Source organism: Rousettus aegyptiacus, unplaced genomic scaffold (assembly GCF_014176215.1).
Source record: "Rousettus aegyptiacus isolate mRouAeg1 unplaced genomic scaffold, mRouAeg1.p scaffold_m13_p_12, whole genome shotgun sequence".
Taxonomy (NCBI): domain Eukaryota; kingdom Metazoa; phylum Chordata; class Mammalia; order Chiroptera; family Pteropodidae; genus Rousettus; species Rousettus aegyptiacus.
Genome location: NW_023416287.1, coordinates 85,520,388 through 85,541,064, shown reverse-complemented (window position 1 = coordinate 85,541,064; position 20,677 = coordinate 85,520,388). Strand labels below are relative to the sequence as shown.

At 43.5% G+C, this 20,677-nt stretch overlaps 1 protein-coding gene and 1 long non-coding RNA gene across 6 annotated transcripts in view; one reads left to right on the top strand and one right to left on the bottom strand.

Moving 5' to 3' along the window:
* ZCCHC2 (zinc finger CCHC-type containing 2) overlaps window positions 1-16,786 on the bottom strand; it is a 51,310-nt gene extending 34,524 nt beyond the window's left edge. For all 5 annotated transcript variants that reach the window (XM_036229074.1, XM_036229077.1, XM_016127656.2 and 2 more), the window contains exons 1-3: window positions 15,848-16,786; window positions 2,534-2,645; window positions 333-409 (exon numbers count right to left, since the gene is read on the bottom strand). In XM_036229074.1, the coding sequence (XP_036084967.1) occupies window positions 333-409; window positions 2,534-2,645; window positions 15,848-16,771 (1,113 nt within the window). In that variant the 5' untranslated portion in view covers window positions 16,772-16,786. The remainder of the gene's footprint in view (window positions 1-332; window positions 410-2,533; window positions 2,646-15,847) is intronic.
* A 399-nt stretch (window positions 16,787-17,185) lies between these two features.
* Window positions 17,186-20,284, top strand: LOC118609937. The gene is made up of 2 exons (XR_004953497.1): window positions 17,186-18,309; window positions 19,104-20,284. It is a non-coding gene; the product is annotated as an uncharacterized LOC118609937 (long non-coding RNA).
* The last annotated feature ends 393 nt before the right edge of the window (window positions 20,285-20,677 follow it).

Below are 20,677 nucleotides of genomic sequence, written 5' to 3'. Positions count from 1 at the left end.
AAAGACAAAGCCCAGGATCCTGATTGAAACAAAGCTGGTGAAAACGTTTACCTTTACTTTTTAAAAAATATATCTTATTCCTTAAATCTAAGGCTCTTCTTTCTTTTAATAGCATTGTCAGTCATTTTAATGTGGTACAATTTTTAAACTTGGCAAACCATGTAGTAACACTGAAAGCAGTACACTCCCTTCATCAAGACAAACATACATATGCACGGCTTCTGTAAATTACTAAATCTGCCACAAGTTATTCCAAAGATTAATTTTAATTCTTTATAAAAGATCATTTAACAGAGTATATGAAGTATCTTTTGTGGGTGAGAGTAGCTTACTTTGAAGGTGTACTCCCAATATTTGTCAGCCCTTTTTCTTTGGACTCCTTTCAACGTGATCTTCTCAATGTGTACAGCTGAAAGAAAGAAAACATGCTGACTGTTCTACAGAGATAGGTACACACGTCAGTTACCCAATGTGACAAACGCTACACGATTAAGCTACTTATCTCCACCTTTCCCACTGCCCTTTAGTCGTGAAATAAAGCAAAAAACCCAGAAGCATTGCGATGTGCCATCCATCCATGAAGTAATTTTTTCCTATCTCCATTCAGCACTGAGCGACTAAGTAGTTTCAAGCACTCTGCTAAGCACCAAAGATAAAAAAGATAGATAATAAAAGGCACTTACAGTAAAGAGTTTTTCTAGATGATAATCTTCAAACCTTTCATTCAGATTACTACAAATACAGCATTTTGGAGTCATTCAAAAGAAATACTTAAACAATTATGAGGCTGGCCTAATAAAGATAATGAAGGTCACAGGGAGGAAGCTAGGAAAGTGACTCAACAGACTAGGGTCCCAGTTGAATTTAGGAGACAGGGAGGGGATGGAGAAGAGGAAGGAAGGATTCACTATGCCTTAGAGAAAGAAGTTAAAATAGAAGAAGTAGAATGTGCAAAGTAACGAAAGTATACAGGAAGAATTAAGATTGTTAGAGATCACAGAAGGTGGGCACTGAGAAAGCAGGGAACGTAAGATGACGAGACTGGCCGGTAAAGACATTCATGATAAACTGAGGCAATACCATTACCAGCACTGTGCGCCAGCTCTCCAACCTTCAGTGTGTGGTGGCCTGCTTCTGGGCCCTTAGTGGGTGAAAAACATTGATGACGGAGACAAGAGAAGATCTCAGAAGCCAGGTAAGGAGGCTGCTCCACCTCAACTGCTGCAGCAGCATCAGGGCCCAAGTGGGGAACGGAGGGTCTGCTGCTTGCAAAAGCTTTTCTATCACGTTATGTGATGCTATTAAATAAAAGCCATCTGAACTACTCTATGTTCGGAAATACAAAGCAGCTCTACTCCCGCAGATCAGTGGGCCACAGGCAGGAGACAACTGGGGCATTATGGAATATGGAAACTCATACGGCTGTGTCTTCGGCCTTGATTTCAAGTTATACCTGCTGTGATCTATCAGAATCTTACTCAAGATGAGTAAGACAAAAGAGTACGTGGTGAGGAATGGCTGCTAATGGGAAATCGTCCTCCAACCCTCGTAAATTAAAACCGAAAAGCACAGACTACAAACATTTGTTTAAAAATTAAGACTGTAAGAAAAATCATCTATAGTATGACCCTAACTGGTAACATTTTGATGTAGTCTTTGTTTTCTGTTTTGTTTCATTTTTTAAAAAGGACCTTTGCTGTAAAACCAAATTCTGCTTTGGGTACTCGCATGTTCAGTGAGCTTGGCTGAAGCTGTCTATGACTCAAGTAGTTTCATAGTCTTGGATAGAAAAGGTAAATATGTGAATTTTTTAAAAACATTCATATCTTTTTTCCTCTGTGGGAAAAAATGTATTACACAAAAAGGATTATTATTGGGACTAAAAACAGACAAAATATTGTTAATTCAAAGCTGTTATAAATAAACGGTGTGACGCTTTTTTGTCTATCTTTCACTCTTCCAAGGCTGCCCAGCTGGCAGGCTACGTTTTCCATTTCGATGTTTTCCCTAAACACGGGTAATGGACTCCTCCAAATGCTAAAAGAAGAGAATATCTCAACTTTTTTTTTCACATGGGAATGTCTTTTTAATCCCCCATCCCAGCCCTCTTGAAAACTGCATTACTGCAGGAAGCATAGACTTGTAAAAAATGTCTCAACTCTCTTCCAGTGCCCTTTTGTGAAACTGACTTTTTCAGTAGAAGCTGAGCACATTTTACAGATATTAAAAACTTTGGGAATATGTTAAGGTCTTTGCCCTCCAGAGAAATGCAACCAGATTTAAGACAACCAACTACAAGGCAGAGCCAAATAAGCGAGCACTAGGACAGGCCTTGCAAGCAAGCACTGCAGAGCAAGGGCCCGGATGCAGACTCAGAAGAAGTGGAAGGGCTGGCACTTGAGCTAAACCCAGGACCAGCAGGTTTTTCTACTCCAAAAAGGAGACAGAAGAATTAGAGTTAACCAAAGTAAACAGCACTCTGCAGTCCTTCCAGGTAAAAATGCTCTAAGTTCACATAAGAAAGACAGCATACCTTCTCGCTGTGTTCTATGAGGTGCCACAGTAAGTCCGTCGTGAGGTACCGGGGCTTGTTCTGTTAAACTGGCCTCGGCACTTTGTAGGTAATCACCATGAGCAGAGTCATTCTAGATGAGAAAGGGGCACATGTCAATCTACATCGCAGACTAAGAAGAGTAAATTCCATGAAAATAAGCCAGATTAAAGTCTCATACTTCCCCCCCCCCATTACAGTTGACAATATCACTTTATGTTAGTTTCAGGTGTAGAGCATAGCGGTTAGACATTTATGTAACTGATGAAGTGACCCTCCCCCCGCCCCTGATAAGTCTAGTACCCACCTGGCACAATACTTAGTTATTACAGTAGCACTGACTATATTCCTTCTGCTGTACTTTATACACCTGTGACTATTTTATAGCTACCAATTCATATCTCTTAATCCCTTCACCTTTTTCATCCAGCTCCCCAACCTCTCTCTCATCTGCCAATCATTAGTTTGTTCTATCTATAAGTCTGTTTTGTTTGCTTATTTTGTTCTTTAAATTCCACACATAAGTGAGATCATATTTGTCCTTCTCTATCTGACACCCTCTAGATTCTTACATTTTTAATAGCAACTATTCTAATTGGAATTTGTAGAGATCAAATAGATGATAACACAGTAAGGGCAAAAAGGCACAAAGGATCAGAACAGTAAGGAAAAGGAGAAGTATTAATTAATATTTATGTCCATTTAACAATAATATTCTACCAATTATTCTTGGGACATACTGCATATTACTATTACTGCATATTACTACTACTATTACTATATTACCATTCAGAACTGCCAATGATTTCACTTCTATACCAAAGTGAACCAGAACTGAAGGAACACATATAACAAGAGATGGTACCTTTGATGCGAATCCCCCATTATGTAAGGGTATTGGTATGTTTTACATTAATTATTACACAATTTTAATTCATTACTTGGTTTTAGTGACAGTCTAACAAGCGGCCTTGTTAGGAAAAAGTTTTACACAAGGTATCGATACATGCCGAACCCTTCTAAACAAGAATGCACGGACAGTGAGTGTACTACTAAAGTGAAACCATCTATCTACTGGGTGCTCTAAATCTGAGTTTGCGCAATCATTAGTGAACTGGAGTTCGTAGGACAGCTGCTCAAGTAATTAAGAGCATGCTTAATTAATGTAATCTTATATACAGCCCTCCAGAATTAAAGCGTCTTCATGTATATGTTGTTACTATAACACACTGGTGAAGCCAAACAATAAAACAGCCTTTTAATAGATCTTTATCAAAACTACACCTTATCCCTCTCCATGTTCAGCATCTTAAAACACTACTGAGACCAAAATCACCTCAGTTTCAAAAATGAATTACAATTGTATAAATCTGCAATAAATATACATTCATGTTTTAAAATTGTATAAAGAAATGAAGCAAACAACAAGAGCCTAAACTTCCCAAGAATCCTAAGTCAAAATATTTTGTTCTGCTGTCTAATCGCATCCTGGCCTGACAATGAGTGTGAGTCGTCAGTTGACAGCTCCATTTCTGGGAATAAAGCATCACATTAGTTACTCTTGGGAGCTAAGTATCAGCCTTATACAGCAGTTCGTCTTCCTCTAGAAAACTAAGGAAATAAAGATTGCCTAAACAGAATCACTTAATGAAAAGAGCACAGCTCTCCTAAGTCAAAATCCAATTTCTGAAATATTAAGCATGATGGCATTCACCAATTTTTGGTATTACTGATTTTAAAAAGGTAGATATAGGAATTCCTCTAACAATAACAAAATCGTGTATATCCTAATCCACACCATATAATCATTTACTACAAAGTAATAAAACCGCCTTAGCCTAACACTGCTGTTAAGTACTTTAAAAATAATAACAATAATAAAAAACAATAAAGCACTGTAATCCTTTCAAATACTTGTGTTAATAGGAAGAAGTTTAGTTGACTAGGTCAGCTATTTCTTACAATATATTGTTCTACTGTGCTTACATGTGGTTCATAGATTAAAAATAACACACACCTTCAAATATAAGTAGGTGCAAAATGTGCAAAAAAAAAAAAAAAAAAACAAACCCCACAACAATTTCCACTAGGGATATAAAAAATCAAAACCATGAGATACCACTGCATACTCATTAGGATGGCTATTATCCAAAAACACAGAAAAGTATTAGCAAGGAAAAACTGGAACCCTTGTGCATTGCTGGTGGGAATGGAAAATACTGAGGCTGCTGTGGAAGACTGTACAGCCGTTCTTCAACAGATGAAGCACAGAGGATCTAGCAAGTCCCCTTCTGGGTGTCCATCCAAAGGAGCTGAGACTCAGACAGACAGTCGCACTCTTACGTGCACTGCAGCATTACTCGACTCACAGCAGCCGAAAGGACACAACTCAAAGGGTCATCAACGCACAAAGAGATAAACACAATGTGGTATATACATAATTGAATATTAACCTTAAAAAGGAAAAAAATTCTCATACATGCTACAACATGGGTGAACTCTGAGCACATTAGGCTGAGTGAAGTAAGCTAGAGAGGCAAAAAAACCCCCAAAAAAACGCATGTCGTATGATTCTACCAATACGAGGGACCTAGAAGAGTCAAATTCTAAGAGAAAGAAAGTAGAATAGTGGTTACCAAGGGCCAGAGAGAGGAAACTGGGGAGTATTTGCTTAACGGACAGAGGTTCAGTTTGGGATCAAAGAAAAGTTCCGGAGAGGGACAGCGGTGCTGGCTGCACAACAGCGTGAGTGTACCTAACGCCACTGAAGTGTACAGTCAAAAAGGATTGGAACGGCAAATTTTGTTATGTATATTTTACAATAAAAAAACGAACATTTGAAATAGCGATTTTATCCTGTTGCCTCCACAAATATTATATTGAAGCAACTATGAGAAAGTGGTTTGCTTCATAATCAAAATAAAATTTTAAGAGCAAAATTTAACAGCCAAGAAAAAGTCTCCTGTTTAATTACCTAGGAAGAAAAATGGAGTTTGAGTTTTTATCCAAGGACCTAAGTTCATTAACCCATGAAATACCTACTAATTAAGTTTTCTGTCCTCCCTCCCCAAGACTCAGCACATATCACTTAGAGTAAATTTAGAAACTACTTATAAAATTTAAAATGTGAATAATTTTAAATTTTATCTAATTTAATAAAAATGTAATCTCTAAGGCCTCAGGAGCTACAGGGGTCAGGATCATGAACTTGACCAGCCCCAACGGTGAACGGGCGGTCAGCTCTGCTTGGCACATGCCGGTCCTCTTTCCACGTTACTCATGCTTTTCCTTCATTTTGAGCAGGGGAAAGAGTGCCATAAAATTGAAAATTACTGGCTTAATGGAATCTTACAAAGGAATTACATCCACTTTCTCCAGTAAGTTCAGATTTCCATGAAAATGAAATACAGATGACATGCCAGAATTGGCATTTTACAAAGACCTGTTAGATGAAAGTGTCAGGACCAAACAGAAAGTGGAGAACTTTTCTCTGCTTGGGTCAAGATGATGAAGTTTAAAAATCCTAAGCCCACAAAAACAGGCAGAACACAGAGAATATTAGAATGTGCTCTTTCTATAACGCATCTGAGTACAGCCTTTTCTGTCCTGTGGCGGCCAGCCTGCTCCAAGAGCTCCTGGCTAACTCAAATCCATGTGTCATATAACAAAGGTGAGCTGGACATCCAGCTCATTCCAGAAGTTACTCAGATTTAACGTTACGCATGTAGATCCGTTACAATAACACACTTGAGATTTCTTTAGTGTGGAGACGTCTGTGTAACAGTCAAGTGGCTGGACGGTCCTAAAAAGACTCTTCACTGAAAACACACCATGAGAACAAAGGTCACATTGCTCTGTACTTTAACAAAGTTCTAACTAGAAGCAGAGTTTATTTTAGCTCATCTAACAATGTTCTACATATTTCCTCTATTCCTTTGATATATACTGTAAATTTAAAAATATGAAGACATTCTCTATTTTAAAAAAAGCAGAAATTAAGTTTCTCGGCTTTAATTTTTTTTTTAACCAAATTTACTAACTTCTTCACAAATCTTTACTCTCTTCAAATAAGACCTAGAATGTTAATATGAGTTTATAACGACAACACCCTATTGAGTTGCTGTGGTAAAGACAGCCAAACATACTTTGATACTCCTCCCATCACAGGCGAGTCTAATTCTCCAAACGGCAGACCTGGGCTGGCTTTAGAGAGTTGTCTAACCAATACCAAGTGACAGAAGGCATGTCCCAGAGTGCTAAGGGTAGGTCACAAGAAACCTTGCAGTCTGGGCCCCTTGGAACGCTTGCTCTTGGAGTCCTGAGTCACCGTGCAAGAAGGCTGCCATGCTAGAGACTATGCAGAGAGAGGAGAGGGAGAGCCAGCGACCTCCAGTCCCCAGCTCTATCCCCATCCTGGAGGAAAGACAAGTCACCCTTGCCATTAGTTACCTGTCAAAATTCCCGGCCCAGAGAACTGTCAGAAATAACAATGCTTGTTAGTTTAAGCCACTTAATTTTGGGGTAACTTATCCAGTTACAAATTTTAAATTCTCTTTAAATAACCAGGGTAAGAACTGAAGCAAACGCTATTATTAAGCAAGATCCATAAAACGTCTTGAATGTCAGAAAACGATTCATCATTAGAAACATTACTGAGATGTTGATTTTACTTAGCGGGAGAAGAGGGAAGAAACTAGGGAGAATTTAAGACTTACTTACTGTCTGCCTCTTTAATTGAGAGGGCAGAGTAGAAAAAGCTGACGTTTGTCTCGTCTCTGCTCAAAGAAATAGCACAACCCACCCCAAACAATGCCTTCGATCACTCTACAGCACCTGGTAGAAGGCAAGGTCAGGTGCGAGAAGCGGCATGGCCGATCAACGTATAAAAGCTGTGCTGCAAACGACCAAACAGACGCGCCAGTTCAGAGAGAAGAGAGGCCGATCGATCAACAGCTCAAAAACAGTGTAATGTGGATTTATGCGGAGCGTGGACTCGCTTCCTATGTAACTATTTTAGTTTAACTAGAAACGTGGGGATAACGTGACTCCCCGAGACCGATGTATCAGAACGCTCTCACAAGCATGACTAAATGCACTCTCGCTACTGAACGTGGGGCGAAGGGCAGACGAGTTAATCTGTGTTCACTCTTCCCCATCACAGCCCACTGACCAGAGCAGGCCACGCACTAGCAGTTCTTAACATGCCATTAGTGAGCAGTAGTCATCCGTGCAGAGTGAGGGTGAACTGGAACCGGGTGGGTGGAACAAGATGGGGGAGGGAAATCCATCGCCGTAACTTTGCTTTGAGGAACTCTATGAATTTATCACAAATTGAAACACTAAAATTGTTGATGTCATTGTCTTTTCTAGAGAATGGAACCTTAGGGCCCACGATGAGAAAAGATCCGGCGGAAGAAAGCGCCCCGATGCCACACTAAGGCTACAGGGATGAAAGAGAAGTGAGGGCAGCAGTTTTTCCCCAAGAACTGGCCTTGTTTTCCTTGTCACACTCCCTTTGTGGTTCTATTTCAACCTGAATGATGCCATCCGTAGTTAACAGGAGGACTGGTGAAAAACATGAACTACTGGCCCAGAAAACGACCAAGGTCTACCATGCAGAGGGGGAGTGGAAGCGGCTCCCCAGCCCGGACCACAGCCAGGGTCCCCTCTCTTTAGCACCAGCATCTGTTTCCTTCACCAGCCGTCTGTTCTCCTACCACGGAGGGGAAGAGATCTCTTTTACCTCAAAACTAGGAGGCTGAACCAAGGAATCGCTACACCTCTGGGCTAGCAGCCCCCAAATCTTTAAATCCCCACTTTGCCAGGGTGTTATCCGGTGAGGTGGAAAAGCACACGCCAGTGAACGGGGGTCCAAGAGGATCGACAGATGGTGCGCGCCGCCCCTCCCTAGCCCGCATATGGTCACAGGAGACGAGAGCAAGGGGGCAAAAAGGGCACCTGGTAGGAAGCGAGCCCTGGGCTCAGAAGGTAACAGCCACTGACCGCATCAGGAACTTCTAACTCCTACACCAGAGCCACACACGGCCTGCAAACCCAGTGGAGAAATGTTCTTGGAACCGTGTAGAAACTAAAGCTTATAGGGTTTGAGAAGGATCCTTGAAAGTGAGTGAATTATAGGTTTGTAAATATTAGCATTGAGAAACATTGCATTAGGATTTGTGTTTAATGTCACCTGTTAGAACAGGCACTCTTCCCAAAATAATAAAACCACTCACCACCACCTGCTCATCGAGCAACCTTTTAAGTATGATAACTCCGTTCTCCAGGAAGTACTCTCCAAAATGCTACAGCATTTTAATTCACATATGGCCACGTTGTCCCTTCTAAGACCGCTAGTGATTTTCAATCATTTGACTCCCAAAATAAAAATCAATTATACTGCAAGAAAACTGTTTCTCTACTATCTCGATTTAGACATTCCTGACAAGAAAAATAAAAATTCCACGACTCTTATAGATTGGTCACTCAATGACCAAAGTGTTTAACTTTCCGGTCATAAGCAAGGTTCTATTTCAACTCGGCATCTGACTCATACCGCTCCCAAGCAAAACATAAACTGGAGATCAACAACAGACAACGACACATGCTACCCAAACAATAAGAAAATAGTTTATAACTTATGACCTTTTCCATCCCATCAAAACATCACCTGTAGGTCTGCACCAATGTATGCTCTCTCCCCACGAAGCTTAGTTAACTCAGGAAAGATAAAGATTTTAAGAGTAATAAGCACAAGTATTCAACATTCACTCACTGAAAATTTAGTTCCAATCTACACTATCCCATGCTTTTTGCCTAAACAACTGCTTTTATTATTTCTAAGACATTTGTGACTATACAACTGCAAATATTTTTATAAAATAACTGGTAAGTATAATTCAATACAAGACTAAAAAAATCACTCCCGACGCACTTTGTCTTCCAGCCATTTATCATACTGGTACATTTCAGAGCTATTATGTGAAAAGCCTAAATAAGCATAGGAAATTTTGACTGAACACTTAAAATATATGCAACATAGAAGAAAATGAGATGTGATACCTGAGCTTTTGGGGAACTTAAAATCCAGGACGGAAGGTCAATTTTATAAATTAAAAGTAATTTTAAAAAATCAAAGTAGTATCAAAATTATAACACAATACACATTCTACTGAAATTCGGAGGTGGCAAGATCTTATAAGAAGACCACCATGGGGACAATTCCAGAGAGTATCAATACAAGAAGTTATGGCATGAAACAGCCTTGAATGAGAGGCAGAATGTATGAAGAAATTATGGGAAAAAGGGATTTTGAGCCCAAAGATTTATTAGTGGCCAGGCACCATCAGTCACTGCCAGAAAACATGCTGTGATTAAACACTGCTTTAGGAAGATGTATCGGCAGGAGTAGCCAACAGATAAGGCTGAAAGCAGGAGAATCTGTTATTCAAGTCTAGGCATAAGGTTTCAAATGTGAATGGCATCAGAAAGGATGAGGAAGGGGTAGATTCAGGAGATGAGGGTATATCAGGATTAAGGTTATCAAGCAAATAAGAAAGTGACTAGAAATATAATGGTACCACTGAGAGAACTAGATGTGTCTGAAAAAAATTTTTTTTAAATCAATGATGCATTCTTTTCTTACATACTAAGTTTAAAGTGACAGTGTCCAGTTCAGGCGTGCACAAGCACACAAATTTGCAATGGCTTCCACTGCAAACTGCTGGCAACTTATTCCTCACCTGACCTTCAAGGCCCTCTTCAAACTTGTTTTCCATTCATCCATTGCAACCAAATTGTGGTAGTCAATCGATAGAGCTTGATACATATCTTTTTTACAAAGCATTTTCACATACATTATAGTATGTTCATCATCACAGCAGTTATATATGCAATAAATGGTGATAATATCCCTATTTCACACTGAGCTATATGAAACCTGTAATGACTAAATAACTTGCCAAACTGACCTTTTCCAAACCTAATCTGACCTTAAGTGAACTACTTCTTGAATGAGCACAGAACACTTCTAAAGAGCTAAGACATTTAGAAGAGAATTAAAGGCCAAACGTTCCCTGGAGCATAGGAAGAACAGAAGGAAACGGACAGTCCCTCAGCTCTGCCACCTGTAACATAAACACCTATGAGGCACCCCCCTCCCCCACCCAGGACTGTTTACATAGACTGGAGAAAGGAGGCTTTTGCAACAAAGCATTCTCTGTGAGTAAAAGAAGTGCTGTCACACCCAGTCCTCCACAGCAAGAAGCAGAGTAGGTAAAGTGACGCTCATCTGCTTGGACAGGGGTGCAGGCCTTTCGCTTCTTTTAAAAAACAAACAACAAGAAAACATTTGGCTTCATTTTTCTCCAAGAAGGATGAAAATATTAAGTAAGCATAAAAATTAGCACTGGTCCCCACTCTCAATTTCATAACATCTATAAAAAATACATTTAAAAAGTTCCTTAATCATCAATGGATTCCAGACTGTGCATTGAACTAATGAAAAATCATAAAACTTACAAAACTGCGAAATAGCTTTAAAATATAGTTTCCCAGCCAAATGTGAAAACTGGGTAAAGATTTAAGTAAACTATGGTTTCTCGACAGTTAGTAACCCGAATTCTAAATATAGATATTTTCTCTACTCCCATCTCCAAAACCAGTATGGGGAGAATATGTACCTTAATGATTTGTGACCCAGAGAAATGCTTTCTTTGGGCCTCTTTACAATGTAAGTATTAACAAAAATAACTGCCCCAAATAAATGTGTCTCCAATACTATTTTTCAATTACCCACTCTTCCTGAACACCAATCAATTTAGAGGGACGGTAATAGAGAACGATATAGAAAATACTACACCATATGGACTTTTATTAGATGGGAAAAAAATCCATTCCTAAAAGGACCTGATATCACAATCTGAATGACTGAGTCTCAGTGGAAAAGAAAAAGAAATTATCATTCTCAGCAAAGAACTTGTGCTTAAGACAGTATGTGAATTATTTTGCACTTTATCTCATTAATTCAATCACTACCACCTCAAAAGGCACCACCTTCCAAACAAGACTTAACTTTTACCTACAATTGCTAACTAACATTTATGGAAGATCCTGAGCCAGGCATTATTCTACAAGTACTTGTTCATTTAACCCTAACAACCCTGATGTAAGCACAGTAATTGTCCTTCCTGCAGGAGTGAGAAAAGCTTTCTTTCTCAGACAGCGCCCACTGCCCAGTGATACTTTTCACTGTAAAATCTCCTAGCAGTGGCCCACAAATGAAAGGTATTTATTACCTGTGAGCATTAGAATTGTTCTTTTTAGAAATCATTTTTAGGAAGCATCTTTTTAGTGCCTAATAAAATAACAACTGAAATCCTGACCACTAACTTCTCCCATCATTTTCTCTCACTAGGGTTCTGGTTGCTATATAAACACTCCAGTTATCTCAGAGGAGGGCATTTATGTTAAAACTCTTTGAAAAGTTTTCTTTCTCAGGCCCCAACATTACCAAGACATGATGATCTGTATTATTAAGATGAGATGAAGTACTTGCTATCAAGTACAATATAGCTAATTAATCTATGCTATGAGAAAGTAACAATTTTGCAAAGTTTTCTTTTTTAGTAACCCCATTGATTTCTGTAAATCAAGGACTGACGGCTACTTAATTTTTGTGAGTTCAAATATATTTTGCAAGTTCGAATAACATTAAGACACAGGATAATTGTATTTCTTACTATCAGAAGTTTTGTTTCTACCTTTAATTCAAACATGAGTACTATCTGCCAAGCAACTATGTTTTGAGGATACTGAAAACACAATCTCCAGAGAAACACTGCCATACCAACGACATTAACCACTAACCACTACTATGAGAGTCTATGCTTTTTTCACCTTTGTTTGTAACTGGGGAGTTAAATCTCCACAAGTTGTAATATTTTCAAGAGCAGTTAAAGGGTGTCTTTCAGGATTCAAAGAAAGCAAGCTTGACTCTTCTTTCCTCTTTTCAAGGCAAAAGAAAACCATTACCTTTAAAAAAAAAAAAGTATGCAGTTTTGTTGTTGCTATTGCTTACACATTATTTATAGTTTGGGTTCCTAACATGAAGGGAACCATTTTTAAAACCAGATCTTTTTCCTTACACTATAAATGTAGTCTCTAACTTTCTCAACACATAACTATGTCAATCACCCAAACTTCCTAGGTACACTGTTAATCAGGAGTTTCACTACTGCCCACTGGCCTACTTGTTGAATTTTACCCAAGTGACTGGCAGTCAACTGTAGTTGTGAAGAACAACACAAGTCTCCAAAAGGCATTGCCAACACTTAACTACAATCCAATCTAACATTTACTCTAAAATCAACCAGATCACACAGGAAAACTCTAGAAACATTACTGTTCGAAATACACTTATTTACTCTTCCTCCATTCTTCTAAAATGATCTGATAAGTCTATTCTAGTGGTTAAGTTTATGGACTTATCACCTCAACTATTGGCATCATAACTATGGTATGTCACTAAACAGTTGCTGAGCCTGTTCAGCTTGAAAGCATACAATTAATATAAAATTCTACCTGTAAACGTTTTTAAAAAGTTTTAAAAAGAAGCTGCTGTATATTAGGTACTGGATACAAGTCTTTAAAGTGTCAGGAACACTTTCTGGGCCAGTAAACCCTTACTCTACCAAAAAAGAAAATCACAAGATTAGTTCTACTTTATTCATTAATATGGATGATACTTAAACCGTAGTAAGAAGCAGGATGATTCCTAAGCAATTAAAAAGTTACAAACATGTGTCTAAAAGTTCTTCCGGGGCAAGAAAAGGCTGCCACGGGAATTCCCCCTAGTACTACCAGAGTACACCATCCACGTGGTTCTCCGCCGAGACCCGCGCACCGGCCTAGCCCAGAGCAGGCTCCAGCGACGCGAGGGAGTACTGCCTTCAGCCCGCCCCCCAGGGGAGGGGCCTGCGCGCCGGTCACGTGGGCGGCGAGCGGCCGCCATCTTGCCGGGAGGGGGAGGGGAGGAGCCACCCGGGACCGCCCCCAATCGCCCTCCGCTGGTGAGCCGCGGATCGTGACGGTGGGTCGCTCGCGCGACCTGCGGCACTGACGCGCGAGGAACGCTCGAGAAACGCATAAGATTCCGGCGCCTCCTTGCAGAGTCCAAGGTGAACACTTCCCGGGAGCATCGCAGGCGGAAGGTCGAGGAACAGCTGGGCGCGACTACAGCGAATTGGGATTGAAATCAATCCACCCTCATCAGCAGCCTCTGGAGTGACAGCCTGGAAGCTACAAAATCCGCGGAAATGTCTTCAAGGCCATAAGAACATGCCACAGCTGGAGGGTCCGGAGTCCACGCTAACAAGCAGAAAATGCGGGGTCCTAACAATTTACTGAAACGAAAATTATTTGTTCCGGTAACCCTAAACGACTGCTGGAGAAAAAAGTATAACACACCACCCAGTGTCTAGACATAGCCTTCAGCGTCACTTGTAGTATGTGTAAATCCTATAATTTGTTGCCCCACTTCAACTCATGGCCACAGCACAGGGCACTGCCTGAGAAGTAACGATGTGCTGAAATGAATGGCGGCATGCCCAGCCTCACTTCGTATACTCCTCCCAGCACTCACTGGTAGCCAGAGAAGGCCACACACTGCAGTCAAGATGAAAATCTCAGTACTCTGGTTTGCAAGCATCTCCCTTGTCTCGTCGCCTTCCAACGCTTGCATGACAAGCAAAATTTAAAGGAAAAAAAGACTAGCAGTTGAATCAGAAATTGGTTACCCCAGTAATGATATGAATGAAATGATATAAACGGTTCCATTATGAGGCATTTTCATTATACTTAAAATCTAAGGTTATCTTTACAATATGTTCTATAACAAATGTTTAAACAATAAGTATTGCTCCTGAGTTCAGGATTTATCTCAAAATGTAATGGCAGTGGTATATAGGACTTTTAGAAAATATTTTATAGGCTGAAGAATTGAAAGGGTTTTTACCATCGAATACACAGTTGCATACTAGTAGTAAATAAACATTGTAAGATAAATGGGTACTACTGGGTACTAGGCGTTACTACATCTGAATTTGATGTGTCACTTCACACAGAAGCCTCGTTTTAAAAAGGAGGGGCTCAGCCTAGGTTATTGCTAAATCCCTTTTAGCCCCAAATTCCTTGATTCTATGGGTATTGAGTCCGCACAGCCACTAGATAAATACAATGCCCAGTTGTAGTTCCAAGGTACTGAATGACAGCAGATATATGAGTTGAAGTAACTTTCAAGCAAGGTTGGAGAGGGGATCCCCTGTTCCAACATATCATCCTTGAAATCGCCTAAATTGAAAAGTAAGCCATCCAAATACATTTTAAGAACTTGTGAACCATAATAAACTTATTATACAAAATTGTTACTCTAACTGAAACCTACTCTCCTCTTTGCTTCATTAAATAAACTGTCACGCTCCAGTACTTTATATGGGGCCTATATTATTAAATTGCTTTCGCGGCTCCATAAAAATTTCATCTTTAATGTTTACGACAAGTGACTCATCTGGTCTCTCATCTACTACACTTTGGTGTTTAATAACTTTATAGTAGACAATACTTATGCCTAAAGTAAAGGCCCAACAAATTGCCCTCGGAACAAATCCGCAGGCACGACTCGAACCCGTTAGAAAGCAGGTTACGCCAGAGGTAAAGGCATAACCAGTCCACCCTAAAAAAAGGTTTCTTACCCAGACAACGCGCGCTTTTACTTGAGTCAGTCCGCAGTCCCCGCTTGAGATTTCTTCTGCAAACCAAATTCTCTAACCAGGAGCCAAAAGACCCTTACGACCCCTTTTAACTCAGGCACACGCTGAAGAAAAATTTAAAAAGTCCCTTCGTACCAAAGACGACAGCAGGCTGGCAGCACACCTTAGGCCACCTGGCCGAGGAGTAGGGCAGGGCTTTATTCTAGAGCGTGCACGCGGAGCCCGACAGCCAGAAAGGGAAGCCGCTGCCCGCCGCCAGCCTGCAGCTAACACGCCGGCTCCTTTGGCACTTCGGCACGGAAGAGATTTCTAGAGCATTCTGTTATGGCGGGTGCCTGTGTGTGCAGGAGCGGGGGAGGTGAGGGGGAGAGTGGAACTGAGTGGCCCAGCAAAAAGATGAGTACTCCGGGTGTGGGAGCGCGCGGTGGGGATTCCGAGACACCTGCGCCGGGGTCAGGCTGGGCCACGGGGTGTCCGAAAGCCGGGGCGGTGACCGCCCCGCGGGGGCTGGGAGGCTCGCGCGCCCTACCTGGGCCCTGGGGCCAGCAAAGTTGCACGGCTCCACCTCCGCGTCCTCCGGCGCCCCGCGGAGCGCGCTGCGGAGCCTCTCCAGGTGCTCCCTCAGGGTGACCCGCTGGTGGAAGGAGAACGCCGGGTGCAGCGAAGCCATGGTGAAGAGCAGAAGCAGTTCCTCCTGGGCCCTGAAGCCCAGCCCGTCGCCGGCGCGGGTCTCGGCCCCGCCGCCTTCCCGGCCGGAGCCGTCCTTCTCGGGGTCCTCCTCGCCGTCGCGCTCCTCGCCGCGCTCGCCGGGCTCGTCCTCCGCGCAGCCTCGCGAGCCCTCGCTCCGGGCCGCGCGCAAGCTCTTGAGCACCGAATCCACCTGGGGCAGGAGACGGTGCAGGCGGCCGGCGGCCTCACGGTTCTCCGAGCCCAGCAGCGCCAGGTAGACGATGAGGCGCGAGCGTACGGCGGGCTCTCGGAAGTCAGCCAGCGGTCCCGGGTCCGAGAGGCCGTTGGCCTTGGCCTCCGAGTCCCGCAGGTAGTGGTAGTCCTTGCGCGCCAGGTCCTCCAGGCACGAGCCGAGGAAGCGCAGCTCCAACGGGTTGCAAAGGTCCAGCAGCCCGCACATGAACTCCAGACGCTGCGCCGAGCCCAGCACCAGCCCGAACCACTCGTACACTCGCTCCTGCTCGCGCAGCGCCGCCGCGGGCCCGCCGCCGCCCGGCATGCCCGCCCCTGCCGCCGCTCCGCCAGCAACAGGCGGCCCGAGCCCCCGGGGCGGCAGCGGGTGGCCCCGCGGCGGGCCCGCGGGCGGCGGCTGCGGAGGGCGGCAGTCACGGCGGCGGCGTGGTGGCGCCTTCGCGCCCGGCCGCGCGTCCGCCTCGGGTTCCTCCGCCTCGGGCGGCGGCTCCGCGGGGTGCGTCGGCTTCAGCGGCAGCTTCATCCTCAGCATCCTCGGCTAAAGCGGCGCGGACATGCGAGCGAGGGCGGGCGGGCGGGAGGGGCCGGGGGGAGGGGCGGGGGCCGAGGCGGCAGCGCGGCCGTCAGGAGCCGGGGTCCTCCATGCCGCCGAGGGAGGGCCGGGTCCAGGGGCGGGTCTCCGCCGGCGAAGGGGGCGGTGGCCGGCCGCCGAGGTCGCCGGCGACGTCTTCCCGGGCCAGAGGCGGGGCGTGCCCGCGGCAGCTCCTCCCCCTGGGCTCCGCGCCGGCTCTGGGAGCCCTGGTGCTGGTGGGAGCGAGCGAGTGTGTCCGCGGCCTCCCTCTCTCCTGTCGTCCTCACTGGGCTGGGGCGGCGGCGCCGGAGCGTTTCCCTCGCGAGCGGGGGCGGACCGAGCGGCTGGGAGAAGAGGAGGAGCGCCCGGGCCGGGCGGAGACGCTTGCGGGCTCCGCGGAGGCACTGCAGCCAATCGGCGGCCCGAGCCGACGGTTGCGTGGTCTCCCCGCCCCCAGGGGCCGCCTCTCCGGGAAGCCACGCCCAACTGCTACCCGGCCGCCTCTCTCCTCGGTTTCCGCGCGGTCTTAAAGTCGGGTTGTTAGCACCTGTGGGGAGGACATGGGTGGCCCCGTGGGGAGGCAGCTGGGTGAGCCAGAGCGCAGCGAGAAGCGTGGGGGGGCACATGTGAGAGCCGGGAAGTGGGGGCATTTCACCTTTGCCACGGGCCCTAGCTCCGCTTTTGACTACGGACTCCCCTGTTCTGCCTTCTCGCTCGTGCCGCCGCCCCACCTCCGCGTGCGCCACCCGGTTCCCTTCGCTGCCGCGCTGAACGCGTCGCAGCAGTGGGGGTTCCTCTGACGTGAGCCCCCCGGGCCCGAGATGAGCTCTTAGGCGGCCACAGCCCCGCTGACCTTCCGGAAGTCAGCAGCGGGATAACTCCCACCGCAACTTCCCAAGGCTCCGTTGTGTGGACTCTGTGCTGCGGATCGCGGAACTTGGAGCAGGAGGCAGAGTGGTGGCCGGGGTTGGGGCGCCCGGACGCCGCGATCCCGGACCAGCGCCCACGCCGACTGCCGGCTGCAGCGTGCGGAGGTGGGGACGTGCGGCTCCGGGGACGCAGAGGCCAGCCGACCCGAGGGAGTCCCGCGGCTTTTGCGCCGAGAAGGGACACGCTGGTGTGGCCACTCTCGGGCCTAACGGCTGCCTCTGGTCTGCAACGCTCTTTGGAAATTATTCCCACGACAGTTTAACAAAAGCCCCTCCAGACCCTCCATCTTTTGGGAATCATTGTATTTGCTAAGTAGCGTTTCTGTGCATAACAAGTTTTGAATCCTTGTGCCGATGTGAATTCCTGTGATGAGGAAAGTAGTAACCTACCACCTTGACAGGCTTTCAACTTTTTCAAAAAAACTTTTGCTACATTTTTAAGGTTTCAAGACCTCCAAAATATATCACTGGCACCGCTGTCGTTTTTTATTTATTTTTTTGTTTGTTTTTAAGCAACATCGTCCAAATTTTTAACACCCAGCTGGATCTTTAGAGTGTTAATTGTAAAAGGTGGGTATTTAAAAAAAAAAATCCTTAACAGTTTAAATTAAGAAGCCCTACTGCAGCTACAATAGAGTATGTAAAAATAATAATAGTCACCTTGGACCTCTTTCCGAAAATGTTGGAACATGTTTTGGGAGAGCATATGCTGAGGCCTTTTCATTTCACAACTTTATGCCCTAAGACGTTAGACTGGACAGAAGCTGAAATCAGTTTTATCGATAAAATAGGGAGACGGAATTATTTTCAACACATTTGAGGCTGGCAAAATATGTGAAAGCCATTTTGTCCATGTAATTTGCTATTTCCTGTGTTTTTTGGGGTGTGATGTACAAATCCTTGCAATCAGGATAAAATTTTGTAAGGACTTTTTGTAGTAATCATTGCCCCTTTTGCTATCAACCTCAACTGCCCTGGAACCAACTTCCCTGGAAAGTTCTACCTCATCTCACTCCTGTTTTCACATTTCTAAAGCTTAGAGTGAAGTATTTTAGGCAACCGATAATGTTACTCTTGCTGGATATTCACAGGTCCTGGTCACCTGTCTGGATTGGAGTATTTTGTGTAGTAAGCTAATATTTTATGTCTGAGGTGATTTTTACATGTGACTCAGGCAAAAGGTCTTTACAGTTCCCTTGGCAACAAGAAGCCATTGGTATGAACTCTCCACAACCAATCCATAAATTTTATGTCAGATTTGTAATCAATAGCAATGACTTTAATACTTCTCTTTTTGGCCAATATTAGAAAATGCAGATGGTTGCTTTCCCAACATTCACGTTTCTCTTCCTCTTTTCCAACAGCCCTGGATTTGGGGCGAGAGACATGCCTGGTTCTGAAGAAGCTGACTGCGCTTCTCTGGTTCTAGTGAATGACCAGGAATAGGCATGTACCACTGCTCCAGCAATGTTCTCTGAGATGGAATTTGCTAAATTCATATACTTCTTTAAATATATGGTTACATCAAAATATTGATGAGCTGTTGATTGTCAATATAGCTTAAACCCATCATCTTTTACCCTTTTGCCTTCATAAAAGAGGCTTTTTTTTTTTTTTTCTTTAAGTATCCAGCCTTCTTCCCAAGACTCTGTGTGGCTCGGGGGATACCTTTGCCAGCTCCGTGGATAGATCTTGATCAGTAACCCAATCAGGAAAGTCCGTATTTCTTGCCAGTTGGTTCGGAGATCTTGAAAGATTGGGATATACTAAAAGAACACATAAGCCAATAAACTCCATAAATTGGTGTATCAAGGGGCTCCCACTGGCTAAATCTGGCAGTATTTGAGTATCAGCAAAAATAGATGGTCCCCCAAAATAAAAGAATCCAAGTCCATAGGGATTCTCAAATAAAAAGGGGTGGGGTTGGGTGCAAGGAAAGTTCTTCCTTACAGCAGAATGCCAACTAGAAATTGAGAAGGAAGGTATCACTTTGCAAGCACCAAACGTAATAACTGATTCAGGCATTTTTGCCAATGGGTGCAAAGTTAACACCTCAATTAAATAACGCCTCAATTAAAAGAGGGGAAAGGTACTTTTACATGGATAAACCTGACAGATACACCTTAACCAATGGTTGCAATTACATTACCAATAACAGCACAATCTAATGTTTATCTCATGTTGTAGATGTCTTTGGAAATATACACTATTTGTAGTATTTTTGCCAAAATGTTTACACTGAATCTAATCATGAGAAAATAAATCTAGATTGTGGGATATTATATGAGACAACTGGCCTGAATCTTCAAAAATATACATGTCACAAAAGCAAATATAGGCAGGGGACTGTTCTAGATTAAAGAAAACTAAAGAGACATGATGACCAAATGCAATTCATAACCTGTGATTGGATCCTGGGTTAAACAAACAAAAAAACCCTAAAAGACATTTTGGAGACAGGCAAATTTGAATATGGACTTATTAGACCTGGTTACTGTGTCAGTGCTTTCTTAGGTGGCATAATGGCGGGGTTACACAGAATTCTCCTTTCATATGTGTATATATATTATTGACTATATTCCATATGCTGTACTTACATCCCCATGGCTATTCGTAACTACCAATTTGTACTTCTTAATCCCTTCACCTTTGTTACCCAGCTCCCAACCCCCTTTCCATCTGACAACCATCGGTTCTCTATGAGTTTTTTCTGTTTGTGCATTTCTATTCTTTAGATTCCATATGTGAGTGAGATCATATGGTATTTGTCTTTTTCTGTCTGACTTATTTCATTTAGCATACTACCCTCTACGTACATCCATGTCACAAAAATACTATAAACAATTATATGCCATCAAATACCAAAATGCCCTTGTTTTCAATTGATATATGCTGAAGCACTGCTTGTTGAAATGTCATGATATTTATAACTTATAAA